The following is a 12,702-nucleotide window of genomic DNA, read 5'->3' as shown; positions in this document are numbered from 1 at the left end:
GAATGCTGTTGACAGATCAAAATGATTTTACAGATCAGTTCCCATCTTAATAGATACTTCAAGGAAAAAGATCAAAATTATATTAAAATGTAAATATAAATATATGAAAATATTAAGACTACCCTCAAAATTAAGTTATTCTTTTTACTTTAGAAGTTTGAAAAACTTGCTGTCAACTAGCCACACTAAGCAAAGCTAATTTCCTTATAAATAAGACAACGGGGTCAAATAGGACATTAGTATAAATTACTTTATAAATAAGACATTAGAGTCATATATTGATACTTACAAAATTCGTTCCTTTTTCAGTTTGGTTACTTTCATTTGTAAACCTGAAAAATGAAAAGGAAAAAATATACTGTCTTATTTACACATTTTAACATTTCTAAAGCAGTTAATTTAAATCTCTTTATGAGTTTAATGCTACAACTATTAAGTCACTTGAGACTGACCTCTGAATAATGAACCAGGTTCCTTTAGTTTGAAGAGGGTTATTTCCCTTACTTATATACCCTGAGGTCACAAGAGTATATCTGTAACATTATTGTTTTTACTCTATTATATGACAGCCAACAAGAGTGAAATTTTCTCAACCTAAAGTGAGTTGCTTCCTTTCTGATCGCAAGAGCAAGCATATAACTAGAAGTTAGTGTAAGTGAAGGTCTATGTTCTGACATAGCCTATGTATCTGCTAAAAGCAACAGTGCTTACGTAGGCTCAAATCTTCTGGGATTAAAATAGATTGTGGCAGGAAGTCCTGGACTAAAAGCAAAATTGTTTATGAAAAGTACTTAATAAAGGGCACTGTTTTTTATCTCTGGATATATTACAAGTATTTTTAATCTTAATTGAGTCTGACGCAAAACATAAAAGACAACCACCGCCTATGGAATTTGGGTAGTTACTGTATAGGGAGCACGCAGATGGCATTGAAACAGCAAGGACGATATAGATGAAATAAAGTAACATTTCAAATCTTCAGAAACAATTAAAAGGAGAAAAAGAGCCACTGGACAAACATGAAAATATATCCAACATCACCAGCAACTAACTCAAACCAAAAGAAATTACTTAACAAAATTTTAATACCCAATGTTGATGAAAGTGCTGTAAAACTATACTCTGATACTTTGCTAGAGATATTATAAATTGCCACAATTCTTCTGGAAAGCAATTTAGCTTTATATAACAGGACTTTTTTTTTTTTTTAATCAATTATCTCACATCTTGGATTCTAATCTAAGAATATAATTCAAACTATAGAGAAACTCGAGTCACAAAGAATAGTAAACAATTTATAGCAATATAAAATGCTTAACTGTAGCATGCTTAAGTAAAATATGATATAACCACTTGATGAAATAATATATAGCTATTAAAACCATTAAATAAAGAAAAAATTAGGACTCCCGGCCAAGATGGAGGCATAGGTAGACACACTGTGCCTCCTTGTACAACCAAAAGAAGGACAACAACAAATTTAAAAACAAAAAAACAACCAGAACTGACAGAAAATCAAACTGTATGGAAGCCTGACAACCAAGGAGTTAAAGAAGAGACAGTCATCCAGACCAGTAGGAGGGGCAGAGACAGGCGGGTGGGCAGAGAGGACTCACGGCAAGGCAGTGGCTGGAGGACCAGGGCGGGCAAGATGGCAGCTGGCCAAATAGCGAAGAGGCGGATTACAGACTGGGTGATCCCACATTCGCATTAAGATAAACTGGGAGGAACAACTAACTAGGGAGTGAGACAGACTATGCAACCCAGGGTTCCAGCTCTGGGAAACAAAGTCTCAAACCTCTCATTGAAAACACCTGTGGGGGTTGAGGCAGCAGCAGGACAAACTCCCAGCCTCACATGAGAGTTCATTCGAGAGACCCACAGGGTCCTAGAACATACACAAGCCCACCCATCTGGGAATCAGAACTAGAAGGGCCCAATTTGATTGTGGGTAGCAGGGGAAGTGACTGAAAACTGGCAGAGAGTGGAGCATGTGCCATTGTTCTTTCTTGGACCCCTCCCCCATACACAGCATCACAACACAGCGAGGTAGGTTGCCCTGCCCTGGTGAACACCGAAGGCTCTGCCCCTTACTACATAACACGCACGCCCAGACAAAAAACATGGCCCAAATGGAAGAACAGATCAAAGCTCCAGAAAAAATACAACTAAGTGATGGAGAGATAGCCAACCTATCAGATGCACAGTTCAAAACACTGGTAATCAGGATGTTCACAGAATTGGTTGAATATGGTCACAAATTTGAGGAAAAATGAATGCTATGCTAAGTGAAATAAAGGAAAATGTACAGGAAACCAACAGTGAAGGGAAGGAAACCAGGACTCAAATCAATGGTTTGGACCAGGGGGAAGAAAGAAACATTCAACCAGAACAGAATGGAGAAACAAGAATTCAAAAAAATGAGGAGAGGCTTAGGAACTTCCAGGACATCTTTAAACATTCCAACATCTGAATCATAGGGGTACCAGAGGGAGAAGAGGAAGAGCAAGAAATCAAAAACTTATTTGAACAAATAATGAAGAACTTCCCCAATCTGGCAAAGGAAATAAGACTTCAAGGAAGTCCAGGAAGCTCAGAGAGTCCCAAAGAAATGGGACCCAAGCAGGAACACACCAAGGCACATCATAATTACATTAGCCAAGATTAAAAAGAAGGAGAGAATCTTAAAAGCAGCAAGAGAAAAGGAGACAGTTACCTACAAAGGGGTGCCCATAAGACTGTCAGCTGATTTCTCTAAAGAAACCTTGCAGGCAAGATGGGGCTGGAAAGAAGTATTTGAAGTCATGAAAGGCAAGGACCTGCACCCAAGATTACTCCATCCAGCAAAGCTATCATTTAGAATGGAAGAGCAGATAAAGTGCTTCCCAGATAAGGTCAAGTTAAAGGAGTTCAGCATCACCAAGCCCTTATTATATGAAATGTTAAAGGAACTAATCTAAGAAAAAGAAGATCAAAAATATGAACAGTAAAATGATGAGAAACTCACAGTTATTAATAACTGAACCTAAAACAAAAACAGAAACAAACTAAGCAAACAACTAGAACAGGAACAGAATCAGAGAAATGGAGATCACATGGAGTGTTATCAGCAGGGGAGTGAGTGGGGAGAGAGGAGGAAAAGGTACAGAGAATAAGTAGCATAAATGGTAGGCAGAAGACAGACAGGGGGAGATTTAGTATAGGAACTGTAGAAGCCGAAGAACTTATATATATGACCCATGGACATGAACTAAAGGGGGGGAATGAGGGTGGGAGAGGGTGCGGAGGGGAATAAAGGCGGGGGGGAAATGGGACAACTGTAATAGCATAATCAGTAAAACATATTAAAAAATTAAGTCTATTTAGCAACAACTGTTTGGTTTTCTCTATGCTATTTTCTGCAATGTGATTATCATAAAAGGGGGAAAGCTTCTGTGTATACTTTCTCTGGTACATACATCAATTTTTTTGACTATTCTATAATTTTCCCAGTTGTGGTGAAACACATAGCCTGGCAGCAGATCCCCTGCTCCTGGGCAAGATGACAAGAGGAAGCACTGCAATATAAACGTGCAAGGTTAGTGAGACAATTGGATGGGAGGAAAGCCCTCCTATCCCCTTCTGGTTCCTGGTTGGTGAAGGCAGGCACATGTGCCACAGAGGTCAGAATGGCAGCAGGGGGAAGTACTGTATGGAAGAAACCTGCTAGTCTAGCCTGGTAAAAAGAAGGGAATGGCCAGACCCTCCCAAGCACACAGAAGTTTGGGCTAAGAAAAGCACCTGCTCTGGCCCACAAAAGAAATTAATATAAACCCAGGGGAAGGAAGTGACGGGCTCTGGCTCTCTTGCTCACCTGGGGAATGTACTGGCTGGTGCATTTGAGGGACCATCTGGCCCTTGAAGCCATATGGCCAGTGGCAGCACTGGTCTCACACATGGGCTCCAAGGAAGGAGCCTGAATCTGGACAGCAACTGGGAACAAGCTAAGCCACCAGGATCATTGCGCAGCAGCCACCCATGGTTCCCAAAGGGTAGTATTTTAAATGAGAAGAAACTGGATGCTGCTGCCTTTCGTTTTGGTCTGGCTGAGGGTGGCTGGGTTTTCCTCTGGGTTTCCCTCTGGGTTTCCAGAGTGCATGGGCTTTTGAGACAAGAGTCTGCCAGTCTCCCAGATTGTGCAGCAGTTGAATGAAGACCTCTTGCCTTTCTCACCAACCTCTGCCTCTGGAGTTTGCCTAGTGGTGACAGTGGGCAGCCAACCCACTGCTTTGGTTCTGTAACAGTGGATATTTTATTTACCTTTTAAAAATAATGCTTAGAAAGTTTAAAAGTTCTGTATCTACCCAAGTACTTATTTTATTTGGGGCAGTTAGTCCCCAATAAAGAGTTGTTGGTTGACTGTCATGTCTAAGAACAAGATTTTTCATTATCTGTTTAATTTAGGAAAATTTCTGAACAACATAATTTAAGATAAATAAGAGTTTTAAAAACAAACCTATATATTTTCCTACCATCTCCCCTTCTAAAGTGCTGACTAGGGAGGAAGCTAAAAGTCACACAGATACTGATAGGGAAGTCACCCCTTCTTACCGCCCCAAGTGATAATGATTTAATGCCAGGAAATCCAGATATTACAAGAAAAATGACAGCCCTGGAGAATTTTTTTGCATTACATTTTTGCCCTATATCTCAAATCTCACCTCTATGAAATATCTAAGTACTACGATACATTTTACCCTAATTACTATGGCCTGTAATTTGACTAACTAAAATGATATACATAAAATAGTGAGAAAAACTTATGAACAAACGTTTAAGCAAATGTTCATAGCAACTTTATTCATAATAGTTAAAAACCAGAAACATCCCAAATAATCCTTGAATATGTAAGTTGTTTAAAACAAACAAACCAAAAAACTGTGGTGCATCCTTGTACTATTCAGTAATAAAAAGGAATGAAGTATTGATATATGCAACTACTTGGATAGATCACAAAGAAATTATGCTGAGTTAAAAAAAAAAAGCCCATCTCAAAGGCTACATCCTATGTTATTCCACTTATATGATACTCTTGAAATGACAAAATGATAGAAATGGAGAACAGATTATGGGGTGGCAGAAGTTGGAGGTGTGGTAGGAAGGTGGCTGGGAACTTAGAGGGTGGCATAAGGGATTCTTGGTAGTAGTCACAGGAATCTACATATGTGATTAAATTGCATCGAACTAAATATACACACGTAAGTCCAGGTAAAACTGGAATCTGAGTAAGGTTAGCAGATGTATCAATGTCAATTCATTGACTGTGATACTGTACTATAGTTATACAAGATGCTAACACTGGAGAAACTGGGGAAAGGGTGTAAGATATCTCTTTGCATTGTTTCTTACAATTATATGTAAATCTATAAAAACCTAAAAATTTATGAAAAATAATTGCCCTAAGAGAGTTGGAAAACTGTTAAACTATAAAACATTATGAAGGGAAAACAATTTTTAAGAATGTTAAAAACAAAACCTGGTGTGGTCTTTTGATATTTTTTATTTAAAAACAATTTTTTTTCATATATCTGTCAAGTTTCTAACTTGAGAAGCTTCCTTCTTTTTCAGGTAATGATGAAAAACTCTTGAGACCTTCCAAGTACTTAGTGTAACAATAAATCATTCTTGAAGAATTAAGAAAAGGACTTGTGACCCTACTAGGCCAAAAACTACAATCAGCAGTTTTTTACTCTCCTCTTCCCTTCTCAAATTGTGTGCAAATTTACTCTTTTCCTATTTTAGATTTTCCTGTTTTAAAATTTTGGCTGACTACTAAAACTCAGGTCTGCCTTTAGAGGTGAAAAGTACACTCAAAGATAAAATAGGTTCTTGCCATGAACCACTTAAAAAATAGAAACAATAAGATAGAAAATCCATATAAACTTCAAAAGAAAATTCTTGGGAAATATGGAAAGACTACTCTTTTATCTCATAAGCATTCAACACCTGTAAAGCATCTGTTCTGTCACGCAGATCAGCCCTGAAAAAGGTTTGTGTGTGCGTGTGTGTGTGTTTAAATTTTAGCATCTGCTATTCATCAAGTCAATTAGGAATCTACAATTAGAACCCCTATAAAATGTGCTTTAATCCTGCTCCACACCCATCGGAAGGAATGAGGCTATACAACAATGCAGCTCCTGTATGAACAGGTAGTCTGTTCAACAAAGTATTTGGGATTGTAACACTGGCAACCTGAGACACCTATTGAGGAAAGAGAGCTCATTTACAATTAACCCTACACCTACCTGTATGTGAATTTTGGAGGAAATGAAAATTAAGGGCCCATAGTAACACAGGAAACAAATTTAAGTAAGAATTCAGAAATGAGGAAAGAACTAAATAAAAATCATTGCTGTTTTTACTTACTATAGTTCTCTATCCAGAATAGACCATATATAATGTATGTACTATCATTTTAAACAAGTTATTTATGGTTTTGAATTATAAATTATAAGCCTAATAACACCTTTCTTGACAAATAGTGGCTTTACATATAGCCCTGCTATCCAAAACTCTTCTTGGAATTTTTGAGAAAACACCTGAGAAAATAGAAGGAGCAATACTAAACTGAATCAAGAAATATTTATCCTGTCATATTAGAAGCTCCTTACTTTCCCATTTCTTCAAATGGGTTCTAATTTTGTCCCCCCAAATCTGCTTGGTTTTCTATGAAACTGATAACCACATTTACCAGACATAGAAAATATTATTAGATGAGATGTTGATGGCCGAACCTGTTGTGGACAAGAGACCATTTATTAAAATGGTAGTATTGTGAAAAAATAAATATTCTAAATTCCATTTTGTTACCTATACTTTTAAATAATAAACGTAATACTGAAAGAAACTTAAACAGGCAAAAAAAATTGTACCCAAATGAACATTTTACTAAAACTTTTAAAATTTAAAGAATTCTAAAATTTCTATTAAATTCTACAATATTAAAATTGATTTAATTCTTGTTAATTTTGAATTCAAACCATAAAGATTACGTACTATCAACAATTTATGTTTAACCCTGACATAGCATTTGTCACAAAAGGAACATGAGACATTAGAATGAACAGTCATGAAATGATATTACCCTAATGATAAAAAATAGAAGTGCTCAGTCACAAATATCTCTAAAATTTCCTACAGATATTTTAGAGATATTGCTATTAGCATATTAGCATATTGCTATTCTTCAAATGAAGATGAAAGACTATTATTTCATAGTTTTAAAAGCAATGCATGCAGCTTGTTATATTATTAGGATTAGTGTACATATTGTCTTATATGTTCTCGCTATTGGTTTACTATGTTTTGCTCAAATGAGAAAAAAGAAAGCTAGAGATACGTACAGCAGGGTATTCAGGTGGATCTGAGTTCCTATGGGTAGACTTTCTTAAACACAAAGTAAAAACTAAATATCTCAAGTACCACCATTCATAATATTCTCTCTCTCTCTTTCTCTCTCTGACATTAAGGTTTAAAAGTAATGAGTCAATTTTGATTCCTCTATATAATTCAAAACCAGCAAAGTCCAGACAAGTCCATGTTTGATGTCTTTCAAATAGCCTTTTATACTGGTTTCTCCAAGTGGGTCCCCCATCTTAAAAAAATATTAAGTACCCTCCAGGCATGTCTTTGATGTTATCACATAGTTGAAGGATCTAATTTTATATGGAACTATGTGAACCACACTGACAAAGGACTCTTAAAAAATCCTGCACTCAGCAAATTTGCCTAGCCCCACCCAAAATGTTTTCAATTAACATCATAATTTTAAAACAATAATGCTTATTCAATATCCTTAAAAATCCGTAAGTGATTTAAAATTGAAGAGTAACATGCTCAATATATTACAATGTACCAGAGTATCTTCTCTCATCAACTCAAACCATATACCCAATACCTACCATTCATAAAGCACATGGATATTAACCAAATATACCAACAACTGCTGTGTTCCTCCCTTAAAGTTTTCCAGTGAAGATGATCTCACCCAGGATTGTGGGGACTATTAGAGCTAAAAGTACAATTTAAAAAAATTATATTCTATGTAACCTTTGTGAGTTTTACATGTTCTATAATCTAATGCATACAGCATATTGTTCTTATTAAACAGTATATCATTTTTCTTGATGCTTCCTCATCACAAAATAGAGGTCTCCTGAAGAACCCGAAACACTAAGAAACATGAAGAAATCTGCCAAATACGTGATCTCTGTTAAGAGCTTAAAAGTAAAACTGAGTCAGCTTTAAGTAGGTATGTATAAAATTCTAAAAGGACAATGACCTGCAACATAAAAACAAGCATGATTTAGTAAAATAATAACATAATAGCAAAAATGAGCCAAGTATAAAACATTATATGCACTGATCACAACAATACAATAAACTACAGGCATATCTTTTAAACCTAGGAAAGAATAAACAAATGTTATTTTGTAGAACGTTGACTTATTTTTTCTTTCTTAACTTTCTATACTATTGTCTAAAAATAGAAAATTTAAAGTAAATAGTAATAGTCTTTCGGAGTTTGAGGCAGATATATAATTGTGATATTTTCATCTGTTACGGGACTTTAAAAACTGACATTCAAGAAAACATCCCACTGATCAAGCTACAAGCTATGAGTTCACTCAGATACCATTTACTGATTTTTTTTGTATGTGCCAAGCACTTCTACCAATGGGGATGTAAAGATGAGTAAGATAGGGACTCTGAATAATACAAATTTAATGATCATCTTATAACCAGTTATAAAACAACAGAAAGAAATACGAAGGATAAAGAACTTAATTTTATGCTTGAATATGGCAGAACACTAATTCTCCTCTATCAAATGTTTAAAAAATCTCAAGTTTATCTGGTCCTATTTAAATTATTTCAAAATACTGCATTTGCTTCACTTCCAGGTCACAAGAATAAGTTTATATATAGTATGTAGCTCCTATAATAGCTGCTTTAACTTGAAGCTCTTGGTAAGCCTACATGCTGGGGTCACAGTATTCTAAACCAAAAGGAAAATACTGCTGCTCTTCAACAGAAGTTGGGAGACATTGTCTATTCCTTCCCAGTTTTAAAAAAGTACATGTAGCTGATGAGGTTGTTATCAGTGTTACCAAGACAGACTGTCTTGTAACTGGCTTAGTTTTGCTATCATTTCATTATATAATTTTATTGTATAAATATTTTCTTAAAGAAATCATTTCCTAAATAAATTCCTCCCCCAAATGCAATTTATTTATTAAAAATTCTGCATTTACTCTTACATGTTTAAACTTCAGCCACCTTCAAAGTACTCTCCATTTGATGCAGTACACCTATCGAGACATTTTTTCCATTGCTCAAAACAGCTGTTTAACTTGTTGATTTTGATGCCTTTTAGTGCTTCTGCTGGTTTTTTGTTTCACCTCTTCCACATCAGGAAAACATTTCCCTTTGAGGACTTTTTTCACCCGGGGAAACAACAAAATCACTTGGGGTAAGATAAGGAGGGTGGGGTACAGGAGTCATGCCATTTTTTGGTCAAACTGCTGAACACTCAGCGTGGTGTGCAAAGGTGTGCTCATAAATTACCATCATGAAATGGGCAAATGCATTGAAGGAGTCTTCAAAAAAAATTCACTGAATCTGAACGTAGCCGCTCATAACAATGCCAGCTGATACACTGATACAGATGGGTTCCCAGAACACTCACTGGGTGGTGGAAGCCTGTGCTACAAAGGGCCCAACCTCCAGAAATTCCAGTTTTTTTGGGGTCCCACATGGTAATGCCCACAAAACCTACTGTGTCTTCACTATTGTCTCCTTAGCAACTGCTACCATTCCCGGCATATAATTCAGTAACTACTCACTGAATGAATGAATGACTAATTAGTACTAAAACTCAAAATCCTTCTTTAATGTTTCACACTAGATCTTCTGAGAGAAAACAGTATAGTTGAGGGAAGCAGAATTAATGTAAAATATTTATATTTGTCTCGGACATATGACCAAAAGAGTATCACTTTAAAATTAGATCTTTATCACTAATGACAAACTTAAAATCACACTGAAAACTCAATAGATTTATTAATCAAATACAACATGGAGATGTCTTTTAGGCACATTTTAAACAACGCAACTAAAAAGATATTTTAGATGAGTAGGGAAATTTGAACACTATCATCTAGTAGATATTAGATGATACTAGAAAATTTGTTTTGTTAGTGTGATAATGGTAATTTTTGTTAAAAAGGAGTACTGAACTATATTTCAGTATTTCTAGATGAAATTATGTTAGAGACTATAAAATAACTGAGTGGAAGAGGCATAGAAGTACATGGAATTTGGTGAAACACAACTGGCCATGCACTGACGATTGTTGAAGCTGAGTGATGGGTATGTAGTTCATTATAGTATTTTCTTTAGTTTTATAAATGTGTAATATTTCCTAAAATAAAAAATCTTAAACTTTAAATTAGAAAAGAACATAGGTGAACACATACAAAAAAAAATATTAAAAGTGGTTACCTGTATGTGTGGGTATATGTGGGTAGGGGAGAGGAATAACTTTTCACTGCTTACTTTGTGTTTTGACATTTTTAGAAAAAAAAAAAAGCTTAAATCTGATACATTTACACAATGGAATACTACTTGGCCATTAAAAAAAAAAAGGAAGTCTTACCCTTTGCAACGGCATAGATGGACCTGGACAGCATTATGCTAAGTGAAATAAACCAGTCAAGAGAAAAACAAATACCATGTGATTTCACCCATGTGAAACCTAATGAACAAATAAACAAAACAGAAACAAACTCATAGGTAGAGAACAGACTGACAGTAGTTGGAGGTTAGGGGGATTTGGGGACTGGGTGAAAAAGGTGAAGGGATTAAGCAAAAACAACAATAACAACAAACTCATAGATACAGACAACAGTAAAGTGACTACTAGAGGGAAGGGGGTGGGAGGAGGTAGCAGAGGGTATAAGGGGGATAAGTGGTGATGGAAGGAGACTTGACTTTGGGTGGTGAACACACGATAAACAGATGATGTATTATAGAACTGTACACCTGAAACCTATGTAATTTTATTAACCAATGTCACCCCAATAAATTCAGTAAAAAAGAAATTTAAAAATTTAAGAATTAAAAAGAGACAAAACAATAGTAACTTCACTGATATCTGAATTAACGCTACTGGAGTCTAATTTCATCAGCAATCCTGTATGTTGAAAGAGGTTTTTAATAGAAACATGGACCAGAAAAATCTATCCAAGAATGAGCACAATAGAGCAGTAAAGGATGTGGGTGATATAGTAAAAGTACTTAAACTCCAACCTTTCATTTAAAAAAGTTAACAGTTTCTAATGTTTACTTCAGCTAGGGCTCCATAAACCACAATTAAGAAATGAAAACTTTCAGCAAAGTTTCAGGATACAAAGTCAACACGTAAAAATCAGTGGTATTCCTATAGACTCACAATGAACAATCTAAAAAGGAAATTAAGAAAACAATTCTATTTATAATAGCATCCAAAAGAATGAAATACTTAGGAACAACCTTAATCAAAGAGATGAAAGACTTATACAATAAAAACTGCAAATGTTGCTGAGACAAATTAAAACCATAAATAAATGGAAAGGCATCTCCTGTTTAAGACTTACTATTAAGATGTCAGTACTACTCAAAGTGATCTACAGATTCAATGCTATTGCTATCAAAATCCTGATGTTTCCTTCCAGAAACAGAAAAATCTATCCTAAAAATTATATGTAGTCTCAAAGGACACTGAATGACCAACCAAAACAGTCTTCAAAAAGAAAAACAAAGTTGAAGGTCACATACTTTCTGATTTCAAAATTTAATAAAAAGCTACAGTAATAAAAACTACAGTGCTGGCATACAGACATACAGATCAATGGGACAGAACAGAGCCCAGAAATAAACTCACACATGATCAAATGGTTTTTGACAAGGGGGCCAAGACCATTCAGTAGGGAAAAAAGTCTTTTTTTGTTTTTAATTTAAACTTTATTTTTATAGTTGCCTCTACTGCACATGTCCCCATTACCCTTGCCCACCTCCACCTAGTCCCTGCCCCCCTTTCCCTCTGGCTATCACCACACTGTTGTCTATGTCTGTGTGTTACATATATATGTATTTTTGGCTAATTCCTTTACCTTCTTTCATCCAGTTCCCTCTTCCCCCCTCCTCTCTGACAGCTGTCGGTCTGTTCCATGTGTTCATGCCTCTGTTTCTATTTTGCTCCTCAGTTTATTTTGTTCATTAGACTCCACATATAAGTAAAATCATGGTATTTGTCTTTCTCTCACTGGCTTATTTCACTTTGCATAATAATCTCCAGGTCCATCCATACTGTCGCGAAAGGTAAGATTTAAAAGGTGGTCTTTTCAACAAATGGTGTTGGGAATACTAGGAATCCACATGCAAAAGAATGAAGTTGAACTCTGACTTTACACCACATAAAAATTTTAACTCAAAATGGATCAAAGACCTAAATATAACAGCTAAAGCTATAAAACTCTTAGAAGAAAACACAAAAGGCTATATCTTACTGACATCAGATTTGGCAATGATTTCTTGGATATAATACCAAAGGTTTAGGCAAACAACAACAAAAAGAGGTTAAACTGCACTACATCAACATTAAAATCGCCTGTGCATCAAAAG

General features: G+C 35.5%; 1 protein-coding gene across 7 annotated transcripts in view; it reads right to left on the bottom strand.

Moving 5' to 3' along the window:
* RBBP8 (RB binding protein 8, endonuclease) overlaps positions 1–12,702 on the bottom strand; it is a 99,616-nt gene that overhangs the window by 63,289 nt on the left and 23,625 nt on the right. For all 7 annotated transcript variants that reach the window (XM_045187825.3, XM_053912919.2, XM_053912920.2 and 4 more), the window contains one exon: positions 290–332. In XM_045187825.3, coding sequence (XP_045043760.2) covers positions 290–332 — 43 coding nt within the window. The remainder of the gene's footprint in view (positions 1–289; positions 333–12,702) is intronic.

This window comes from Desmodus rotundus, chromosome 10 (assembly GCF_022682495.2).
Source record: "Desmodus rotundus isolate HL8 chromosome 10, HLdesRot8A.1, whole genome shotgun sequence".
Taxonomy (NCBI): domain Eukaryota; kingdom Metazoa; phylum Chordata; class Mammalia; order Chiroptera; family Phyllostomidae; genus Desmodus; species Desmodus rotundus.
This window is presented reverse-complemented; position numbering and strand designations above follow the sequence as displayed.